The sequence below is a fragment of the Oculina patagonica genome, chromosome 10 (genome assembly GCF_052425735.1).
Source record: "Oculina patagonica isolate OP01 chromosome 10, crgOcupat, whole genome shotgun sequence".
In the NCBI taxonomy this organism is placed as follows: domain Eukaryota; kingdom Metazoa; phylum Cnidaria; class Anthozoa; order Scleractinia; family Oculinidae; genus Oculina; species Oculina patagonica.
The window spans coordinates 19,618,743-19,643,054 of NC_135767.1; the positions used below are offsets into that span (position 1 = coordinate 19,618,743).

Here is a 24,312-nt window from a genome sequence, read left to right on the forward strand (position 1 = left end):
ATTTTTTTGATTGGCTGTTTGGAACAAACAATTCCTAAACGGAAGTCGAAAACGTAACGACTCTCTTATACATTCTTTTGAAACGTCATGACTGCATACATGAAAACCGGAAGAACTAGAATCTAGGACTGGAAATCCTGTGTCCCCAGAGCCCTTAGTTTTCCCGTACCAAGGCCCAGCCGGCTAAGAGAAATGAAAGGGCTATGGGGACGAGAATGGACATATTTGCAACCACTTGGTACCAAACTTTTACATTTTATTGAATTACTTACATTGTACATTCATTTTCAATCTATGTCGATCTACTGATACAGTGCACTGTAATTTTCACAATCCATGATCATGCAATAATAGCTTAATATTAATCAAGTACGGCAAATAACTCTATTTGTGTGGAAAAATGTCTGACAAAACACATTACGTTCCCCACCCAGATAGATAGATGACCGAAATACTACAAAATATCAGACTGCAAACATTTTTCCATGCCACAAACTTGCATAAAAATGTGCACATCCTTAACGGTAAGTAAACCTTGTGCACTGGCTAGATTCAAGGCAGGCTATATATTTTTTATTTTGCCAATGCCTCGATAAATTTATTTCATTGGCCAGTGAGTATGTCATTTCATTACAGCAAGGAGTTGCACCTTTCTCATAAGATAGTCATCTTAATACAAGATCTGAAAGAACTACGGTTAACTATTTAATTTTGTTCAACATGCGCAGTCATTTGATTTTGGTTTGTTGTCTCCCGAGAGCTTAATTTGATCCGGGAAGTCGTTGTATAGTTCCACCTCTGTTTCCTGAGCGAGAGCATTTTTGGCAATGGTCTGGAAAGCTTGTTCGACATTGATGGCCTCCTTAGCACTGGTCTCAAAGTATGGAATGTCGTTCTTGGAGTGACACCATGACTGTGCTCGTTTGGCATTCACCTAGAAGGAAGTATTGACAGAATTAAGTACATGTACCGGTACATTGCATGAAGCATGAAAGAAGGGGAAGATGTGAAGGTCTAATGGTAAGCAGGCTCAACTCCAGATAAGGGGCCATTGTGTTCTTTAACAAGACACTTCTACTCTCACAGTGCCTCTACTTACCAAGGCATATAAATGGGTCGTGGCGAATTTAAATGCTGGGGGGGGGGGGGAAATACTCTTAGTTCCTTCATGTTCAGGATGGTAGTTAGGTTAAAAGAAAGAATTATATCTAAGAGGGCTTAAGAGCAGAATAAGTGCTTCATTAGTAAGCAAGCAATATCCTTTATTGCAGGGTGGGGCTTATAATTGGCATTAAATAATTATATAGCATTGAAAGTGTATACATGTATGTGAACATGTAACTAATTTCAAGATAACTAAGAAATCAAATGGTAGACACATGATTTTGCCCTCCAGACCAGACAGTAACTCCTTTATCCAAAAGTTAAAAGTACTCATTTTAAAAGAATCTCCAAATCTTACCGCTCTATTTTCCAAGTCAATTTTGTTTCCTAAGACAACAAAAGGAAAGTTCTCTGGGTCTCGTGGGCTTGCTTGGATGAGGAATTCATCTCTCCAGCTATCTAGCGTCTTGAAGGTACTGGGTTGCGTCACATCAAAAACCAGTACACAGCAGTCGGCACCACGATAAAATGCCACACCCAAACTTTGAAATCTTTCTTGTCCTGCTGTATCCCATATCTGACAACAAGAAAATGCATTCACACCAATCAGTAAAGTTATTATGGTTGATGCAAGCCCAGCTAAGTCCCCTGCTGTGTGCACCAATCATATTTTGGTACCCTTTCTGCTCAAGTAGTTTAGTAGCTCTTGCAAGCTTGTTATTCTGCATGTCCTCAAATGCTACTGTTTTGGGGGCAAGGGGCAATGTTCCTGATGTTTGCTCTATTATTCTCTTAAAAGGTAATCAGCCATTCATGTATGAAGCCCTTGCAAGAGGTGCTTCCAATACTTCTTCTAATCAAGTGTCCCACTATTTTAGTAGCTTGTTCACAATAGCTCATAATTCTTTAGCTGTTTAAGGTGGCCGAATACAGTTTTTTCGTGGCTCAAAGGCGCGCGCTACGATTTTCTGCTTGACGTCATTATTGCTCGCGCGGGCTAACATGGCGTTAGCAAATCTAAACAAAAACGAAAAAGAGTTCCATCTGTTTTACCGTGCTTTACCAAATTTGTATACAAAAGAAAACTTCAAAATACTTTAGATAGGTCTTGAAACCTGGGACGGAAAACAATATGACAAAAAAAGGTAGATAAACAACCGACAGAGAAGTTCTAATTCTGTCTTTCATTATCGCTCGCGACGCATGGCGTCATATTAGCGCGCGCTCGCACGCGCAATTCGATTCGCCTCGGAGGTTGTAAAAGCCAGATTTTGATCCAGATTTTCTCGAAAACCTACCGTACAACCTATTATGAAACTTTCACAATTAAATTTAACGGTTGAACTACGTCCACAGCCAAAATTTTGAAAAACTCTGTAAGACAGATTTTGAGCTATTTTAAAAATCGGCAAAATATCACATTTTCCTATTTTGCGAAAAATCTGTCTTACAGATTTTTATATTATTTTGCATGAATGATAAATCAAAGCCAATTTCGTATTTCTAAAATTTTGAGGTAGGGTCGTACGGGTAGATTTTAAGAAAAACGCCGTTTTAACTACTAGTGCCAGTCCCCTCTCAAGCACTCGGCCGTTGATTTAAGCCGTTTATTGGCATTTGTATTTTCCAAATATCGCATTAGATGGTTTTAGGATGTAACAAACAGTGATAAGAGAAAGACAAAACTTTTCTGGAGATTGTACAAGAGAATTAAAGGTTGGACTGATTTGCCCTCTCAAAACTGTATTAAGCCACCTTAATCTTCATGTTACAAGTTCCAAATAGCTGGACAAAGTCAGCAGCACAAATTTGTACCCTTTTTTCTTGTACAGTCAAGCCTCTCCTTACAGACACTTCCACATTACAGACAGTTCAATTCAATGTAAATAATAAAGATGGTAAATTTTAAGCGCGGTAATAAATAATGAAGATGAAGTGTTTAACATGACTCGAGCATGGGACAAAGAAAAATTCTGAGTCCCCAACGGGAATCGAACCCATGGCCTCCCAGATACCGGTTGGGCGCTCTAACCAACTGAGCTACGAGAGACTCGTTGTGAGCTGGGCCATTTTACTAGGTTGATAAGTGACACGCATCCTGCATATTGCTAGGATCAGCAACGCATGTCACTTATCAACCTAGTAAAAATGGCCCAGCTCACAACGAGTCTCTCGTAGCTCAGTTGGTTAGAGTGCCCAACCGGTATCTGGGAGGCCATGGGTTCGATTCCCGTCGGGGACTCAGAATTTTTCTTTGTCTCATGCTCGAGTCATGTTGAACAATTCATCTTCAATTCAATGTTTCGAGAGACTTCAAAACTCACATGAACTCTACCTCTAAAATAAAGACACCTCCATAATATGGACACTCTACCCTGTCCCTTTGGTGTCAGAATTAAAGAGGTTCGACTGTATGTCAAATTTATTAACATGATAGCTTAGTTTCACGACCAAAATTCTTTTATTAGACCTGTTAAGGGGGTCCTTCTGAACTATAGATCAAGAGCAGTTGCTAAGGAATTTCTGAAGACAGTTCTTGAAGTTGTGCAAAAATCTTATTGGTAGAAGGTTTCGTTTTCAGAAAGCGACAGTCAGAAACCTTTCTTGGCAACAAAGAAAACAAACATCAGTTCATGGGCTCATCTTACCTGCATGGTAACTAGCCTATCATCGACCATCACCTCCTTTGTGAGAAAGTCTGCGCCGATTGTTGCCTTGTATTGATTACTAAATTTTTTGTTGACATACTGGTTCATGAGTGATGTTTTACCAACCCTTTAATGCAACAACAACAAAAATATCCATTAGATATGTACATTTAGCTACCGGTATAAACCGTATTATTCACTTAATGACTGTTTCCAAGGGAAACAGTTAATTTTGTGTCCCAAGAACGTCAATGTTTCCCGAGGCAAAGACAAGAGAAAACATTAAGATTCTCAGGAAACAAAATTAATGGGAAAGAAAATTATGCAAACCCTGTAATTTCAAGCTCTTGTCATCTCAATCAATTTACCTTTTTCCCTGGGAATTCGAGATAGTAGAGTCCTATTAACTGTAATGTGGGGCTGCTTTTTTTCTTCAATTTTAAAATGCACTCTTACTGTCTTATACTGATGACAAGAAAGTGTCATTCGTTGAAATGCTCTGCATGTGGATAACTGTAACCCAACCCAACACAATATGCAGCACGCACTACTATTGCCTTCAACTCACCCGCTGTCTCCAAGGATAATGACTTTAAGAAGGACCTTCTTTCTTGACGCCATAGTTATTTACGTGCAAAATCTTAAAGATAAAAATAATAGTAAGTCGTCAAAAATATTGAGCATCTCAGAGATCATCACTATAGTTATGCTCAAGCTTACAAGTTGGATGAAAACTTGAGCAAAACTATGAACTTCTCTTGACTTAATTCGCTCTCCAGCAATTGGTTAAACCTTCACATAAGAGAAGAAGGAATTTTGTGCCTGAGATTAACTGGGATGTTCATTCAGCAAGATATTACATGTATTTTAATTTTGAGTGCTTTATTGCACAGTATTCTTATACACTGCTTAAATTTTTTAGACAAAACATCCTCTCCAATCATAAATGCAAACATTTGTGAAGTGCTGCAATAAGCAACCAAATAAAAATCAGTCCACTAAAAAGCCTTTTTAACAAATATAAACCAGGGCTTATTTTTAAATTTTCTAAGGTATTTGATGTACAAGTTAAAAACAAGATAGTGCTATTTAAATTTATATGGTACGTCTGTATTAATACATAAACATCTATTGGAACTGCATTCGCAAGATTAGTTAAAAATCTTCCATTCCAATTGCCACATGGCTTGAAAAGGACTGATAGAATTAAATAAGAGTGGAAGTTTCCTTTAAATGATAATTTATTGGAATGTTGAATATAATTTACACGTTAAATTAAAATCCATAATCATATTTAACACAGATTCACAGCTGGGAAGATTACAATCGGTCAAGAAGTAATTGTTTGGTTTATAAGATCTGTTTTTTAACAGCCCTTGATTTCGTGTCAAGAAACAAGCTAAAACGTAACACTGGTCACAGTCAATGCAAGCTACTTCCCAAATTCTGCGAAATGAAACACGTTTCTGTTCGTTAGAATGCACTTTGCCCCAAAAACCCGTTTCAAAATGCCATAAAATAAAACGTTCGACAAGGCTAACTAAGCAATTTGATTCTACATTAAGGCATTCTTCCATAACAATAATTCAACAGTGCAGGATTTGAAACGGCTGGCCATAACTCGAGGTAGTGATCTTTATGTATGCAGTCTGTGTTCAATTCGATCAAATTACGAAATCGAAGGGTTCGTAACTTCAAACTTGCACGAATATGTAAATTGCAGCTTTCGTGGAACCTTAAGCTCAACGCCAGAATGCACAAAAACGGAGAGAATATCACTATATAATAATGATCACAAGCATCGCACTTAAAAGCAATCGTGCATGCATTTTGTGTCGAGATTCCGTGTGACTATCCCCGGTCTCCGCCATCTTCCTTTTCCATTCGACCTCCGGACGTGAAAACTTACATCGTGCATGAGATCTTTGGCGCAATAAGGGAGAAATAATCCGCGTAAAGTTGTAAATACCTTAAAAAATAAGTGTATGACCTACTTTAGCTTTAACAGCATCTGTACTCACCGATTTCCAAGGTAGAATCTCACCAAAAGTTTGTTGCGACACAATCTAACGTAATATGGCGGAACCCTGAAACTTGGGTCTCGTGACTTGCCGATATTCAGCTTACGTCATCTACCTCGCTTTCGTGCGAAGCAGATCCAACATGGCGCCCAAAGCTATTCGAAAATCAACTCCAGCAAAAAGCAAAATAGGAGCGGCTGGGGCTTTTATGATGGATTTTTACAGAAATCCTACAAAATGGTAAGCACATCTGAGCGTCTACAATTATTTGTTCTATTTCAAGGGTTTATATATCCGTGATAATCGACATGTATATCAGAAATAATCACTTCTGCACGTGGCATGGCACGTTTCTGTTCGTTAGAATGCACTTTGCCCCATGCCACATAATTTTCTATATTGGCATGCCACTATGGTGGCATGTTGCACATATGCACATGTACGACCATGCACAAAGTTGTAAGGTCTTGTAAGATGTGCATACTAAAACGATTCAGTGGAATGAGCCTTGTTTATTTCCAGATAACCTTTATCAGTAACGCTCAATGTAGCTTTACTTTTGCAACGAAAATGAAGTAGAAAACAAGGCTTGTTTTGCTTCAAAAACTTTGAACATAATCAGTGAAACAAAACTTGTAAAAAGACCGCATTTTGTAACCGGCGATCCCACAAGTCAGATCGGCCCTCTTTTCCTCGTTTCCAGACTCAATGAAGTCTGACTTTTTTCTTGAGACTGTGGAGAGTAAAGTTTTTATGAGTCAAATAAGTCAATGAGTCAAATCTTAAATTAGAGGTATAAATTTGAAAATAGTGCTACCCTTACTAACAAATTAAAGCTAACCGCAAGCAAACCAGAGTGGAACTAACCACTAGCAAACCAGAGTGGAACTAACCGCAAGCAAACGCGAGTACAACTAACCGCAAGCAAACCAGAGTAGAACTAACCGTAAGCAATGTGAAGTGCTTGTAAGCTTACTTGTATAAAGGTAAACCATGAATATTCTTCTTTGTGTAAAAATCAGCTTGACTCATTGACTTATGACTCATTTGACTCATAAAACAGGGGACCTCGAGACTGTGACATATAAGAGGCCTTCTAAGAGGTAAAAGCGACAAGCGACATGACCCTGAATTTTGGCGACACAGGAACGTTTTAACAGCGACAAGCAACATCATTATGGCACTGAAATGCAACAGCGACACAGTGCGACAGCAACACAATAGCGGGCAAAACGACAGTGACATTTACTGCTGTTGGCTAGGAGACATCGGTTCCCAGAAACGTGCCACATTGCGACACGGCTACCCCCCTTGGAAGGCCTCATATAACAGCATACACCCAGGGGTTCCAAAATGTTTTGAAGTAGGTGTCAGCAACTGGAAGAGTAGGTGGCTGTGACAATGCCAAGCTTGTACAAGCTGATTGCTATGACCAGAGGAATTGTGGTTGTTTCGCCCATTCGTCCGAACTATGAGTCGATTTGCCCAAATGAAAAGTCAATTTGCCCAGACTAAGAATTGATTCGCCCAGACTTGAGATATCCTGGATATCTTGGAGCTTCTTGGTTAATCATAATGTTCTGGTGGCTTAGCTTGAACAAACTCACAGAATTTGATGTTTCCTTATCTTTGGCAATAAGAGTTGATCGTCGAGTTACAATTTACCAAGATAACATTAGTCTGAACGAATCTACTCTTAGTCCGGGTGAATTGACTTTTTCCTTGGGCGAATCGACTCATAGTTCGGGTGAAATGTCTCCGGGCATATGGGCTATTGGGCGAAACGACCTGATAATGACCAGTGTAACCCGGCCACATATAATCAAGTATTAGTAGCCTGCGGAACTCTGTTGGTCACCAGCTTGTTTTGAAAACCCCCTACACCATGCCACCCAGGGTGCATTCCACATACACACCATGCTAAAGATATACCGTACCAAGATTTTTACAAGTCCATCCCCAAGGTCCTTGATCCACGCCGAAGATGTTCAGCATGACCTATGTAGAATGTAGCCTGGCATGCAACATGAATTATATAGGGTCATTTACATGCAAATTATCTCATTCCCAGAGCCCACATTCCCCTTACCCATTTGCAGGGGGTATGTTAGCTCTGTGTGCAACATTACTTAACATGCAAACAATTTTTGTGTCTATCATGCCAATTTACATGGTTTAGTTTTGTTGCATGTGACTTTTATAGCACACACAAGCAGCATGAGCTACACATGTCTCTTGTGACGAAGTTGGGGCATCTAAGCCAAGCAAGGAATTACAGAGCGTTTCACAAAACTTTTGACAAACGGTTTGCGAAGTTCGTTTGAAACTTCCGAAGTTCGCCGCGAACTTGGGAATTTCATTACGTAGTTGTCAATCAAATTGCTTACTTCGTAACGAAGTTGTGAATTTCACGTGCAGCTAAGTTCGCAAGATGAGAAGTTCGAGTTGCTTTCAAGTACGTCTTCTGTCTATTTTCGATTGAAATGCCACAATAGAAAGAAAATTAATTGTCATAGACTGAAGTCAAAAACGAACGAAACTTCTTGGTGGTAAAAATACGTAAACAACTTACCTTGTGCATTTCCACCTTCGACTGCAGTTCTCCGCTGGTTTTAGTTTCACAAATATTTCCTCGCTCTGCACTCTTTAATACCTCGAATTAATTGGGAGCGGTGATTCTTCCTGCAGCAAATCAACTTGATACATCAGCGAGTGTTTTGCATCGAAAGGTAAGCTTAGTTTCTTTGAAAACATCATATCGACTTGATCCGAAGTGAGACGTTTCAGCTGAAGTCTACTTGTAAATAACTCCGTTCGCTGAGAGTAATTCAAACATATGCTGCTATGTTTTTCGTTCTTTTTGCCCCTAAACACAGCAATACAATTCGGCAAGTCTGCCATTACAATCGAAAATAGACGGAAGACTTGGAACTGTCTCGTTAAAAGCAATTCGAACTTCGCAACTTGCGAACCTGGCTGCACGTGAAATTCGCAACTTCGTTTCGAAGTTCGCAATTTGATTGACAACTACGTAATGAAATTCCCAAGTTCGTGGGGAACTTCGGAAGTTTCAAACGAACTTCGCAAACCGCTTGTCAAAAGTTTTGTGAAACGCTCTGTAATAAACAGTGCAATCTCCAGGAAAAAAAAAAACATAGCTACAAGCTCAAATTTGTGATAAGTATTTATGCTTTCTTTCATCAGGCAACTGGTAAAACACACTGCGATATTCATCCTTGCTGTTGCTGCTGCTAGAGAATTTTCAGATATTGACCTCATGGCTCCTCCCCCTGCACCATAGAGTCTCTGGTAAGTTAGTCATCTTGAAACTTCAATCAGTGTATCACAATCCTATATCATGAGCAGATTTACAGTGCATTTTTCCTTGGATATTTTCCACCAACCATCTTGATGCAAACAATATGATTTCCCCCCTGAGCATTCTGTGATGTATTTCAAAACTGTGGAAAACAAAATGGCCAATGTATTGATAAAACGGTGGGAGGCGCGGTGGTCAATGGTTAGCGCGCTCGCCTCCGAGTCGAACGGCCCGGGTTCGAGGCCTGGCCGGGGCGCTGCGTTGTGTTCTTGGGCAAGACACTTTACTCTCACAGTGCCTCTCTCCACCCAGGTGTATAAATGGGTACCGGTGAATTTACTGCTGGGGGTAACCCTGCGATGGACTAGCATCCCATCCAGGGGGGAGTAGCAATACTCCTAGTCGCTTAATGCTACGGAAACCGGGATAAGCTCCGGCCTGTATGGGCCACTAGGCTCAAAGCAGACTTTACCTTTATTGATAAAACGGTCTGTTGCACAGGGTTGGTAAACCAAATCAGTATTCACCTCCTTGTAACTTTGTAAATTGGCTACCTGCTACTACGATCAAATTTTCGATTTCCATATTTTTACATTTTCGTGTACAATAAGACTTTCTTACTCACCTTGCAAATTTTCAATCCATTACGAACATCAGAAGTCGTTTTGTTTTAACGTTTATTTCCGATATTTTATGGCCGCCATTAAACAACCTTGTTCCAAGGCTTGGTTGCGAATAGGGAGAAAATGACGTCAAAGGCTAAAATACCTCACGGGTTGAAATTATAATAACAATATGTATTGAAAATCACGCGAAAAGTAACAAAAACTTTGGGCTTGTTTTTCGTGCAATTTTCTATGCTGATTGTTATTCTAATTTCAACCCGTGAGGTATTTTAGCCTTTGACGTCATTTTCTCCCTATTCGCAACCAAGCCTTGGAACAAGGTTAATTAATGGCGGCCGTAAATTCTCTGGAATAAATGTTTTAATACTTCTGATGTTCGTAATGGATTGAAATTTGGCAAGGTGAGTAAGAAAGTCTAATTGTTCACGACAATGTAAAAATATGAAGATCAAAAGTTTGATCATAGAAGCACTTTAAGAAGGATCAATAAACTCTGCTGGAAGGAGAGGGAGCTTACACAACTTTTAACTGTATTTAATTTTCAGGTTTACGTTAACTGCGACTTGTGCAGGCGAGTTATTTGATGGATGATGGTTAACACTGGTGCATCAAAGAAGCTGCTCAAATTCGTGCATTGTAAATTCGACATTTTGTTAACAATGGCCTGTGTTCTACATCCAATAAAATCACTTGTGTGTAATTTATAATAAATAACAAAGTTAAAGCAAAAGTGTTTTTGGTATCCTACACGAGAAGGAAAGAGATAGGCCCTGGGACGACGAAAATATCTTGTCACAATTTGCAGTGCTTTATATCTACAAAAGGCGTGAGATTTTTATTCTGTAAATTGGCAGGATATTTTTCGAACAGACCGTATCCGAAGACGTCCGATGATCCTCTGAAGACGCTCCGAACATTTCCGAACATTTGCACAACAGGCTACGACTCCAAGTCCCCTCTTCCGTTTATTTCCTCCCTATCCCTCCCCTTTCGACGCCTGCCACACAGGCTAGCGGGAAGCGCGATCTTGGCAAGCGAAAAAAAAAATCGCGTCTCTGTTCGTGTCGCTCTTTCGCCATGTTGCGCAGGTTCATCGCTTACGGCGAAAATTGATAGAACCTCTGGCACCCAGGGTAGGTTGTCGCTTGTGGGAGGTTCGACTTTATTTGATAACAAGTTAAAATCGGTAAAATCGTGGGAAGCTAAACAATTTTTGTTAACTGCAAACTTAAACAGGTGTCTCCGCATCCTTCCACGCGAAACCCAAACTTGCAGATGATTAAAATTTCAGGCTATGAATGTCTTTTTTTTTGTTTTTTAGCTCATGGGAAACAGAGAAGCTTGATGGTTAGTTGCCATAGGCTGGACTCCGGATCGAGCGTTCCGGGTTCGAGCCCTGGCCGGGGTCATTGCGTTATGTTCTTGGGTAGGACACTATTCGTACAGTGGGTACTGGCAAATTAAGTGCTGGGGGTAACCATGCGATGGACTAGCTTCCCCTCCCGGGGGGAGTAGAAATACTCCTACTAAACTTATGCAAGTCTCAAACGAGGGCTTTAACTCTATACCCTTTTAAAAATTAAGGTTAAAACAACGTCAATTTTGGTGTTTGAATCCCGTTTCCTGATATTTTACTTTGACTGAAAGCTTGAGGCCGACCTCTCCCTGTTGAAATTCGCTGCGTTACATTTGTCAACTTATACGTAGACTTAACCATAGTTAGTACGTATACTAGAAGTATTCTGCGCAAACGGACTCCGTAACACTATATCAATCATGATTGGCAGTTTATCATCATCGTTTGCGTTTTGGCGAAGAATAGTCTAGATTTCAGTCGACGGCACAAAGCAACATGGTTGAAAACGCTCGCGCAATCTGGACTAACCAATAAGAAACTATCAGCCAATCAGGTGCAAGAACAAAAGCAATCGTAGATTGGGTTTCAGGTTTTCCCGCGCTTGACGCCGGCTGCAAAGTTTTACTGTCAGCTCTGATTGGTTTTCTGCGGTATTTGGGTACGTCGTGATAAACGGTGATTGCCTAAATGCGAGTACTTTGGTTTTCTGATAGTCATCTATCTAGCTCAAATTCAATTGCACGCCACTTACACACGTTTCTCGCGGTTAAGCTACCTAAAGAGACTGTACTCAAATTCTTTCTATACAACACCAATGCACTATTTGAGACTCTGATAGCTTAGGCTTAAAAAAGAAAAAAAACCATTGTTAATATAGGAAAAATGGTTAGGAAGCCCGGCAAACATCAAAGGAGCAAACAAAGAGGCCAAGATTTATGTTGGAAGGTCCACAACCCTGCACATCTTTTGTTTTGCGCTCATACACTATGCATGAATTACGTAATCGCAATGTTTTTATTGGTTAGTTACATGAACACACGTAACCACCTATTGTATTTTGTCAGGTTTTGTGCAGGGTCAACCCCCAAAATAGCGAACAAAAACATACAACAAAGAACTTTGTCGGGATTCCTAACCATTTCCCTCCATTAACTATGAAAAAACATTATAGCTTCGGTGTTTTGGCATTTGATGAAACCAGGCCTCAAAAAAGTGTAATATTCGAATGCAATGGAAGTTCATATTAGGAAGAATGATTATAAGACACACATGTAGCAAGACACTTTGGTGAATATTGATACTTTATTGAAGACAACCATTAAGAAAAATTAACATACTACATTCCTATTTGACTAAAATATTAAAATATGTCTAAATATATGTGGGCCAAATACAAGTAACAATGCATTCTAGAACAAGTTTAACTCTACGCTAAGCAAGAGCGAATACAGACCCAACAAGATTGAAAAATATAGGATAAAACAAGTTTAAATATTGGCCAAAAAAATTTAAACTACACTGGCCAGTTTTTATACCGTTTTGAAATGGTTAAAATACAAGCTTTAACAAGTTCAAATCTATGCTATTACAAATAAAAAAAAGTTCAAATAAGTCAAAATCGAGCTAAAATACTGGTTAAAAGGGTAAATATGCGAGCGTATTACCGTTCTTCACTGAACCGGTTGACAACTGCATGGTTTATACGTAGATAAAAAAAATTTCCTCGTATTTATAATTTGAGGACTTGAGGTTTCCTGGGTTTAGCCGGAGGTGACGCCATGTTCCTGTCTTCGATCCCTTGATGCTTTGCTGCCCATCGCTTGTACATTATCACGACGACGATAGTCCCGCAGACCATACCAACAGCTACCAGTGACGTCACGCACAGCACCACTATCATTTGAAGGGACAGCTGATTCTCTTTGACGTCCGTCTCATCCTGATTTTTTAGATCTGAAAAACACAAGGAGAGTGTCACAGGATTTTTACCTTCAATCCCCCGCACTATGTGGTAGCAATTAACCGATGGCCTGGAGGCATATTTGTCGTGTTTGGCAAATCCTGCCCAGAGAGACGTGCAAAGGTTTCTGTTCATAAAATAAGTTTAAGCATTCCAGAGTGCTCCAGAGATTGTTTCACTTCATGGTGCCATAAAATCTCTTTACCAGATACCTCTCCCTTTGCGATGGAGGAAGGGAGGAAGAGAGGAAGAAGAGAGGAACCTGGGAAGGAGGTTGAGGGACAAAGATTGATCCTGTTGCTTGGCGACGCATCTGCCGGAACTGCGGGCTCATTTCGATTCAAATGAGCTACGCACTATCCCCTTGTGTTGTCTTTCTGTGACATAAAGGCAATCGATATCGACTTGCTCTTTGTAAACGGTCTTAACACAAACGTAAAAACCGATGGAAACAAAGTTACTTGAGCTAGTTTAAACTCTATCCCTCTCTTTCTCATGTGTTTGTCTTCCTTTTGGTTTTCAAAAACAGGAAGAAGTAACATAAACAGCAAATCCTTACACTTTGATGTGGGAATAAGGCAACCTCGTTCCTAGGGTCTCCACGGGCCGCTATTTTACAAAATAACGCCGAAGAACACGCTAAGGCCGAGGTTGACCACTAGTCCAGCCACTGAGATAATATTAGATGTTTTCGTGTTCGAAACTTCTTAAATTTAGAACGTAAAGTATGGGTCAAACAGTAACCAGAGTTTGCTAAAAGTGGCAGCAAGTCAGACAGTCAGGAGGGTCTCAATGGGGTTAAGAGTTAGCCGTAAAACGGCCAAAAATTTAGCCGTTAGGCGTAAAAATTGGAAAACTTTAACCGTTAGCCGTAAAATATGTTAACCGTAAAAAATCGGTCAGTAATTATAAATTGACCAAACTAGTTCACTTCATCGTTCCAGAATGGCCCTGAGACCTAAAATGTGTTTTTTAATAATGGAAATTAATTTTTAACTTTTTAAAACAATGAAAATTAACTTTTAACTTCTGTTAACCGTAATGGAAATAAATTAACCGTTAGCCGTAAAAAAGCCAAAATTTTAACGGTTAACCGTAAAAGCCACCACCCCATTGAGAGCCCAAGTCAGCTATGCAGTAGCCTCTTTCAGGTGTTCAGTAATAAGTTGGGCGAGGGGTGTAGCGCGAATAACGGCGAGCGAAAAATTAGGGGAGGGATAGGTACTCTATTTCTACACGGTCAAATCATCAGCTAAAAATTATTACAACATTTAATCCTATTTTACATAAATACTTAATTCTAATGGTAACTATTATAAAGACAAAGATGCTTTCCACGAATGCCGTGCCTTAAAGTACTTGTTTTAGTAAACCAAGGGACTCTGTCTTGTCTTGGAGGAGGCGCTTTCTCGTCCCAAACCCATTGCCATTTTTTTTTCACTCGTCGTTCTTCGCGCTAATCCTTTTTTTAGCACTGCTCGCCAACTAACCAAACGCTTGGGAAAGCGTAACTATTCAGACGAGAAAACAAACAAATAAAATCTACAAACCTTTTCCATCGCCTTTTTCGTTGACCGAGAAGGGACCAATAGCAAGAGAGTATGTTTTGGAACCTGTGTCATAGCCATTCTCCTCTATTGCTCTTCTTCTTCTAGTCCCAGCCCCACCCCCTCCCTGGCCAGGCGCGATACAGTTGTTACAGCGGTCTTTGCAAATGGAGGCGTTGGCGGTCTTGAGGCAAACTATGACATCACACAAGAAAAAGACGAAGTCGTCGGGCGAGTTGAGTATACGGAAGGCATCGAGGCTGAAATCTTGAATCGTTGATGACGGGTTACATTGATAGTCAAGGGTTGCGTCACTTCCGGTATCACAGCTGTACAAAACAAAACAAAATACGAAGAATTGACCAATGTAGAAATTCTCCTTAATTTTTGCTATGCATCTCTTTTGAAGAGTTATGAGAATTTAGTGGTACACCGCGACAACTGTCCACATTAACCCGCGAAAATTTGAAACCTGTTGTTTTGACAGAGAATACATGACCATTTGACGTCAGCGTTCTCAAAAAGTCCCGGTTTTGTCCGTTTTCGCCATCCACACTAAAATTTGAACTCAACTTCAAATAAAACTTCAACTTCACACTAAAATTTGAACTCAACTTCAAATAAAACTTCAACTTCACAATAAAATTTGAACTCAACTTCAAATTTACACTTATCGAAAAGAGTAGGGCACGGAGTTCCCGGTGTTGTGGTCTATCTTTGCGCATTGTGTTGTATACTGTGAAATGCTCGGTTTCATTAGCATATACTTGCTAGAGCCCTAACACGGCTCATAATACCGAGGGTAAATAAAGTTTCAGTTTCAGTTTTTGAAAAGAACCGTTTTCGATGACCGAAAACGCAGTTTCATGAAGTGTTGACGGTTGGCCTATCCGGGTAAATATAGATGCGTTTTTCAATTAACCGGGGTCAATGTGAAGGCCTCAATGGGGTGGTGGTTTTTGCGGTTAACGGTTTAAATTTTGGCTTTTTTAGGGCTAACGGTTAAATTATTTCCATTACGGTTATCAGAAGTTAAAAATTAATTTCCATTATTGAAAAACATATTTTAGGTCTCAGCACCATTCTGGGACGAAGAAGTCATCTAGTCTGTGTTATTTAAAATTACTGACCCATTTTTTATGGTTAACATATTTTACGGTAAACGGTTAAAATTTTCCAATTTTTACGCCTAACGGCTAAATTATTGTCCGTTTTACGGCTACACTTAGCCCCATTGAGACCCTCCAATGTGGTCAGTGCCTCAAATATCCAAACAACCATCACAATTATAAGCCGTTTAAACTTGACGAGTTAATGATGAGTTTGAGAAGTTTTTATTATAATTTCCTACCCTTTGTCAATAAACGCAGCTGGACCAACAAAATCCCTGTTTCTTGCCCAGCATCTGCTCAGATGAAGAACCAGGTCTGAATCAGGCGATATAACTTGCACTCTGAAGTGCAGCGGAGTGGTGGGAGTCACGGGTATGTCGAGGTCTCGTTTGAATTGCCTTGCAGCTCCGCGGAATAGTTCCATGGAAAACGAAAATTGTCCATAAACTACAAGAAAAACAGTTAAACTCAGATTTTGAGGCTTTGTTAGCTGAGAATATATTAAATACAGGACAAAAACTAGACACTAATGAGTAAAAAAAAATGTGGAGTGATTGAGATGTCTAAGTGAACCAGCATTACATTTTGTTACCATGGTTACATGGGAAAACAATGACTTAATTTTGTCTCCGAAGATGACTTCTGCTAAGGTTGTCGAAAAGTCAGTCACCAACAACAATTCTTTTCAGAACTACTCTCACCCGGAAAATCACACTAATCGAACTATTAATCTATCTTGTTTTTCAACTATGGCCCTTGAACACGAATAAAAAAAGACATAATTGTCCTAATTGATTATTTTTCTCACATTTACCTGTTTGACTGACTGTCAGCTCCTGTACAGGCCTGATTGACACGCTTGCAGTGCCGTTACGTTGGTACTTGCAGGTTATACCGGATTCAAACCGGTACTGACGAGTTTGCAGTTGACCAGGTGCCTGTGTTGGGTACCAGCGCACGGTATTGGAGAAGATTAAATATTCCGGGTCTGACCCATCCCGGACCGTCCCACAACCGCTCAGCGGTATTTGAAACGATGCGAAGGTGCCATTGCTGTCTGTTTCTTTGCAATTGACATCGTTGAGGTGTATTTCACCAACTACAAGGTCAGGGTTTTGGGTAAGGTCCACTACTACCAACATGTGGTCCGGGTGACACGAGGAGTAGGTTCCCAAATCTGGTGAGAAATAGAAAAAAAATAGAGAATTCACTTACTAGCTAGGAAGAAGCGTGACGATAACATAAACGAGATCGCGTGACGAAAAATATTACGTGATCGCGTGACTAAACAACTGAATGAGACGACATTTTGAGACGACAAAAAGATAAATAGTTCACTTACTAGTCAGGAAGAAGCGTGACAAAACTACAAGCAAGATCGCGTGACGAAAATATGACGTGATCGCGTGACAAAACAACTGAATGAGAAGACAAAATGTCGTGACTAAATTAGCGTGACAAAACTAACTTAACGCAACACTCGTATTTCCAGCAAAACGCACAGCTTGGAAATCACAGCATGAACTGAGTTGTCGGTTGTTAGATATTATTTATATTTATTTGAAATCCATGTTACGCCGAGCAATTTTCATTGCAACTTGCAACGCAACAAATATGACTACTGAAAAACATTGCAGTTGTCGAGGGGAGGGCCGTCACACGTTTGCAACTTGCATAAAAATTGCGTTGCAAGTTGCAATTGAGATGTCACACGCAGCAATTGTACTTGTCACGCAAAGTTGTGAAAGGTAGACGAGAGTTCAGAGTGCTTTCCTTGCAACGCAACAATTTGTTGCATTGTAGGTTGCAAAAATTGGGTGTTTCACGTGAAATTGTTTTTGCAACTGCTAATGCAACGTTTTTTGCTTTGCAAGTCTAAAGGTGGATTTCCACTGACGCGTTTATACGTGCGTAAACATGCGTGAAAAAAAAATAGAGATAATGTATGAACGACTTGCGTACACGTTTGCGCAAGTCGTTCATACATTGTCTCTAAAAAATTTCACGCACGTAAACGCACGTAAAAAATTACGCGTCAGTGGAAATCCACCTTTAAGGTGGATTTCCACTGACGCGTAATTGTTTTACGTGCGTTTACTTCCGTAAACAAATAAGAGACGATGTATGAACGACTTGCGTAAACGTGCACGCAAGTCGTTCATACATTGTCTCTAAATTTTTTCATGGAATTAAACGCACGTAAAAAATTACGCGTCAGTGGAAATCCACCTTTAGGAAAATTCCTTCGTGTAACGTAAAATTGAGACAATTAGCTAGTGGAAAATTCCGAAGAAATTTGTAAGTTGGTTATAAATAACATACCTTCAGCAAAAGTCCCAAATTGCTGGAATCCAAAGACCAGGACGAGAAACAGGCTTGTGATGAGTAACATGTCTTCAGTTCTTCTTGTTCGATTGCAATTGACTTTAGTGGTTTAGAGTTCTTTAGCTGGGGAAAAACAAAAGTGATATTAGAACCAGCAATTAAAAGAAGTACCAAAGTCATGCGAAAAACAAACAATTTCTGTAACATTTCAACGTCAGAGGCAGAATTGCGTTTCTACGATACTGTCAGGCTCCATAGCTGACAGCAACTTGGCTAAACTGACGAATAACAGGCAGTAAAATGACTGAACAACGACCAGAACATCATAATACTACCAGCCGACAAAGGAAGTCACGGAGTTACTGTTGTTATGAACAAGACTGACTGCTTTGACAAAATGAAGGCAAACAAACAAACGAATAACTCAAACGCGACTCGACGCCAGCACTATAACGTAATTTAACTCAATAGCAAACTAATTGCGCTCAAAAAGGTTTTACGCTATCGGCACTCAATGCTCCTACTAAATCAAAAATGCACAAACGTGGTATGTACCTATGCGACCCATAGTCTCGTTCTGTGGGTCCCCGAGGTACCAGCTATCTTAATACCTATACTGCAAGCCCTTAATGATACGTAAACTACAACCTACTGAAAACTTTAGACCTTGTAGATAGCTGAAGACTACAAACTTGTGTCTTTTGAGGTGAAATCACTGTTCAGTTTGCTCTACACTGCACTGTGTTACGTCCTAAATTACATGTTAAATTTCTTTTGTTACACTAAATGATTGATAGCAGAGAGAAGCTCCCCTTGAATAGAACGAACGTAGAACATCCGCAACGCGAATTTCCAACCAAAAAATTATGGAAGAGCAGATGTACAAACGTACACAGTTCAGTACAAACGAATATCTTGCAAAGAAATTAAGTAAGGACAGCTGTACAAAAACACAAGTTGCCCCTGAATAAAATAAGATTGAATTTCACAAGCGTTTGGTTTTACTTTAAAATGACCGTTGGCTTTTTGGAAGGTTTTAAAATGCTAAATAAGGATAAACACAGAAATGACTGAAATATGGAAAATTCTCTCGTAACAACTGAAACCGCTATCCAATCTACTGTTACATTACCGTTACCGATAGAAGACATCATAAACTTACTGCTTGTTTCTCTGTCTTCTCGTCCCCTCTCGACTTACAACAGGAAACACTTCATGCAGTTGCACGGAACAGCTGTATAATGGGGTCGCCAGTTTCTCAGGGTTTTTATTGCAGAAATTGTGATGCAAAACATCGAGGAACGCGCCCTTGACATTTGCCGACAAACGACACCGCATTGATCACACACTTTTATACCGCCGTATACAACAAAAACGAAATGATTGCTTTTCACAAACACCTCAACAAACAGAACGCCGACATTTTTGGGCCTGAAAACGTACTGTAGATCGGGTATTTTTTAGTTTATAAGCCTGGTTTTTACTAGCGACGCAAGCACAAGCGCAACGATAAGAGCTCTTTTTTCTCCGTGAAAACGGCTTCGACTCAAGCAAAAGCACAAGCGCATTGCAGTTGGATGCTTGTGCTTGTGCTTGCGGCAAGCACAAAGATCAAAATTTGTCCTTTTTGCGTGATCGCGCTTGTGCTTGCGCTTGTGCTTGCGTCGCTAGTGAAAACCAGGCTATACTTTCCTCACTATCTCTCATTTTGTTTTTATTTTCATTTTGTTTTATTAAGTTTTTACGGAACTGTTTTGCGGTAACAATCTCGTTCAGTAATGAAATAAATAAGAAATAAGAAAAAATAAATGGGAATTTTCAGCGACACATCCACGGTGTGGTTTTTCGTCCACTGTTTTTAAGATCGAATTAGAATTTAGAAGTGTTGGTTTTTGTGGAGGGAGGAAAACCGGAGAACCCGGAGAAAAACCCTTGTAGCAAGGACGAGAACGAACAACAAACCCTAAACGAATATTTGAACGTAAATTTTGGCTTCCCTTGCCGGTAAGATGCGATATGGGACGTGGTAAGATTTCATTTCAAATCAGACCAAGTTTTCTTTCTTTGCCTATTATTACAACACGAATTTAATATGTAACTTAGACCGCTTTTATTCACCGAAAGACGATGATACATCACACCTCTAGATGAGCAGGTTTTCTACCAGATATTTGTGTTGTCATCTTATGGCTTAGTACTGAACGAAGTTAAAATACTAATCCTATAGCTAAATTCACCAATGTTCACCGCAATTTGCGGTACCTCATGTAATATGTTGGCAATGTTTGACTGTGTGTACACACATATTTACAGGCATTTGACTGAGGCTTGCCTAAAGGGTCCTGTAATTTTTATTTATTGTCACCAAAATTCGATCTTAAAACATTTAACTGCTAATCCTGCAAAGCTATTCTTTTCACATATTCTAGTTATAAAAACATTAATATCTTTTTATATTTTGGTATCGTTTCAGAGCTTTGTTTCGAAAAAAAAAGCATTTATAAATATATGATTTCCCAGATTGCCGGATAAACGCGTTTCTAAATTGTAACCAAAATGGATAGTTATTTTCATTTTTAAATTTTCAAACCTGGTAATAATTTAGAAGTGATAGCTTAAGAGCCATGAAGGTAAAGCGAATGGTATTGATAGCAGAATTTGTTTTATTTCGTGTTAATTTTTTTCCGGGGGGGGGGGCCTTTCATATGAGAGGGCTAGGGGCGGGGATGCTTGTCGGAAATTTTTAAAAGAAGAGACCATTCAGAGACCAATCTGGGCGTGGTTCAAGCTTTTTTTACCCCTAAAAGATACAAAAACACTAGAAATAGAATTTATATTTGTATATTTCTTCATGTGCAACCCTTAACGATGCCTTGAAGACTAAAATATATTCGCTGGCGTTTTGCCCCGAACACCCTTAGTGAGACCAAACATCCGAAATGTACACCCCCTAAGTGAGACGACGAGCATCCCCGCCCCTTTCATATGGGAGTCCTTCCCCTGGGTAAGTCTTAAGGTGTCCATATTGGTGCCCCAAAGAAGGACAACAATATTGAAGCTGCATACTAAATACTGTAGTTTTTCCGAAACTGTTTTGAAAATAGCTCGGTTATGCAAAGCTCTACAAAGCTATAATTTGAGCAAAACCATTCTTTCTGCGCCCTCTATAACGTAGTAGTTTTCTGATACTTTTTAGCAACTAAACAGTTTTTTGTAGCTTTCACAAAACCACCAAATACGGCACGCGTTAGTCTGTTGTTAAAGGAGTTGTAGAAGAAGTTGTGGTACTTGTGTTTTCAGTTTTTGTTTATTCGTTGCTATAGAATCTGCTGATTTGGTTAGCCACCAGGCAAACTAGTTTTAGTAAATTTTTGAGTTATATTTGTGTAAAAAAAAGAATTCAATAGCGTTTTACACTGTTACAACTATAAAAGTAGAAGATTAATAGAGTTTGGGTGGTATTGGAAGGGTTAAGACCTAACGGTGCACTGAATAACTAGACTGTTATTATCAGTTTATTTCCGCATGGTTCACGTGGATATTAATTTTCGTGCCAGAATAATTGATGTAAGAATGTGAACTGATCTCCAAACAATATTGTCACACAATTCTTTCAATATTGCTTCAGAGAATTTTGGTAATAAGTTAGTACATAGCTTTGAGGTTGAAGTTGATTAATTTCTTTTTTCTCAACACCTATCTGCTCGAACAAGTACTGATATTGTAATGAGAAATTCGCTTTCGGTCACTTTTGCCAACTATAAAAAGCTCGTGTAGAGAATCAGGTCATTTTTTGTCTATTCTATTCATTTCGTCGCAAAATCTCTGTATTTTCTTGTATATGTGGATTTATTTTTATATCTTAGCAGTTCCCAGGCAGCAAAAATTAAACATAAACAACTGTATGATTCTAGAAATACTTTAAAATATAAAACAATAAAGAAAGTCGTAGCGAAAGGTGAAGGTTCATTGCTTAAAGCAAAATAACTCTACCTCGCCAAGTTCACTGAGGCGCGTGATGTGGAGTACCAATTAAACAAAAGTTTGTGAACTTGTGCACAATATAACACTGATTCGGTAGAAAACTGAATGTTTATACTCGTGATTGCAAAACTTAAGCCTTAAAAGGCAGATAAACGAAATGGGAAAACGTGGTTTACTAAGCCAGGTGGTTTTAAGTTGAGACCGAGACCTCGAGGAAATTAACGTTAAGTTTTAGTTATGCAAAATTTAAAGCGTAAAGCATGCATGAAATATTTGCGGACGAAAAATATACTGTTTGGGAATAAAGTTTGAACTCCTTTATAGCTGTTCTTTGCAAGAATCCTGATATATTTTCTTCTTTTGGTGTAATTTATTATCAATTTCAGAGCTAATGTTACATGTAATGTTCTAATGTTAGTTACGTTACTTGGTCTATACAATCAAGTTGATTCTGTGCATTTTAAGACTTGTGTATTCAGTGTGCCCAAGTTAAGATTGCAGTGATTTTAACTGGCCTTGAAATACATGATCGGTATTACGATTTCCAATTTTTGATTCACTTGGATTTGCCGGAATATGTGTGAAATTCAATAACAAAGCAAAATTCCTGTTGCCCACTCAATTCACTCCCTTTTGTTTGCCTGCCGAGACCAGCATTTTGATGTTTTACTGTTCAATTAAAGTCAAATTAAACCGTGTCAAAACCACGGAGTAACAGAAGACGTTTCGCCCAATTTGTAATATATAGAGTTGTGGAATGTCTGCTTCTCGGCTAGTTTGTAGACCTCTTTTAAAATAGCTGCATATGTTAATTGCCCGTTTTAGTTCATGTGATGCTCTCTCAGCTAGAGAATTGTTTCTTTATCTATCTGAAAATTATCCTATTTATTTCCACGTGGATATGTTTGAATTTGAAAGAAACATTCTCAAAGGTAAAATCTCCTGGTCTGAAATGAACAACAAACAAACAGAGCTAACTGAAATTTATTAAGTAATTTCTGCAATTCTTTACGGTCACACGAAGGAATCCACTTAAACATTCAGTCAAGTACTCATAGTAACATAAGTGATCAACAATTCCAATATAACAACTGAACTTGCATGAAATATATTCTAAGTTCAGTATCTTGTTTGTTTGATTTTCGCATAATCTAATCCCAGACAAAGTTAGATCTTATTATGAATCACAAATTTGACCTGAAAAAAAGCCAGCGGGGCTGTTTTCTTTGGCCGCGGATGATTTCAAAGAAGAATCCGTGTTATGCATAACAAGTCATGCCTGACTTTCGAACCAAAACCCAACTCAACTAGATTCGAACGCCTGTTAACGAGTCCGAGCATTTAATAACAAACTGAAAAGGCTTCTGGCAGGCTTAGTTGTTTATATCGAAACATTCAGTCAAGTTTACTTGCGAAACTTTACTTGTGCTTGCATTGCAACATTGACTCCGCAACTTAATTACAAGAAATTTGACTCACCGATTTTCAGTCTTCCACCGTCTTCTTCAAGTTTGACGTACTAAAGGAGGAACTAATATTAGCTCATCTGAAGTTCACATCTTGTTCTAAGATGCCTCTTTGATTAGTTTGGCCGGAAAACAGCGAAATCGCACGTAGTTTGTTTTTCACACCGCTGTTTTTCCACAAACTGCCGAGAATGTTAAACGCTTAAGGCTACACTTGAATACCGAGCTATGATTGGTGCTTTTGCCGTGGGACAAAAGCTCGGTTTGCCTGCAGACGTCATTAGTTAAGAGACTCGAATGTTCCTTTTGCAAACTTGTTCAGCGGCGCGTAAGTTTATGTGATTCTTGCCTAGTTGTCTTGAGACTTAAAAAATTGCCAATAAAGTACTCGCTTACTTTAAGATCAAATCTCTAATTCGCAATGAGCAAAGATAAGTTTTGCCAGCGCATCATAAACCATGTTTCATACAATTTGAGCTTACATATTAAAATTTACACCCAAAAGAAATCAGTCAATTTCAGCAGAATTCAGTACCACAATCCTTTAGAATCTTCCCCCAAATTTGACAACCGCATTCGGTTGCCTTACTAGAATGAAAGTATGTTTTCCTACAACCCACTTAAACAGTATTTCGGTCTAATTCGAATTCCAGACCTGACTTCTGTGTGTCCCACGGCATTTCTTAAAATAGCGATGACCTATCTCCTTAGAAATGAGACATCCAACAGGGGCGCACATAAAAGTGTAAGTAGAGTCAGTCGAAGTAATCTTTTACTAGTCTTAGCCCAGCTGGGATTATGACAATTTTACTTTCTACTGTGCTTAGTTATCTGCAAAGAATA

At 39.2% G+C, this 24,312-nt stretch overlaps 2 protein-coding genes and 1 long non-coding RNA gene across 5 annotated transcripts; 1 reads left to right on the forward strand and 2 right to left on the reverse strand.

Moving 5' to 3' along the window:
* Nucleotides 1-239: 239 nt before the first annotated feature.
* On the reverse strand, nt 240-5,905 carry LOC144629197 (ras-related protein rab7). Of its 2 annotated transcripts, none has more exons than XM_078487415.1 (5): nt 5,774-5,905; nt 4,321-4,392; nt 3,753-3,879; nt 1,463-1,681; nt 240-934 (listed from the first exon to the last, which is right to left on the reverse strand). In XM_078487415.1, the coding sequence occupies exons 2-5, from the start codon at nt 4,371-4,373 to the stop codon at nt 716-718; spliced, it is 618 nt and encodes a 205-aa protein (XP_078343541.1). In that variant the 5' UTR covers nt 4,374-4,392; nt 5,774-5,905; the 3' UTR covers nt 240-715. The 2 variants fall into 2 exon arrangements, with proteins under 2 accessions (XP_078343541.1, XP_078343542.1); XM_078487416.1 differs by having other exon boundaries at nt 4,321-4,389; nt 5,772-5,846.
* Nucleotides 5,881-10,448, forward strand: LOC144629254 (uncharacterized). The gene is made up of 3 exons (XR_013566325.1): nt 5,881-6,013; nt 8,978-9,082; nt 10,264-10,448. It is a non-coding gene; the product is annotated as an uncharacterized LOC144629254 (long non-coding RNA).
* Nucleotides 10,449-12,358: 1,910 nt separating this feature from the next.
* On the reverse strand, nt 12,359-23,737 carry LOC144629078 (CUB and zona pellucida-like domain-containing protein 1). 2 transcript variants are annotated; one of them, XM_078487262.1, is made up of 6 exons: nt 23,483-23,737; nt 18,017-18,142; nt 16,509-16,871; nt 15,934-16,141; nt 14,586-14,911; nt 12,359-13,028 (listed from the first exon to the last, which is right to left on the reverse strand). In XM_078487262.1, exons 2-6 carry the CDS (start codon nt 18,084-18,086, stop codon nt 12,805-12,807), a joined length of 1,191 nt encoding a protein of 396 aa, XP_078343388.1. In that variant the 5' UTR covers nt 18,087-18,142; nt 23,483-23,737; the 3' UTR covers nt 12,359-12,804. The 2 variants fall into 2 exon arrangements, with proteins under 2 accessions (XP_078343388.1, XP_078343389.1); XM_078487263.1 differs by lacking the exon at nt 23,483-23,737 and adding an exon at nt 19,182-20,290.
* Between the last annotated feature and the right edge of the window lie 575 nt (nt 23,738-24,312).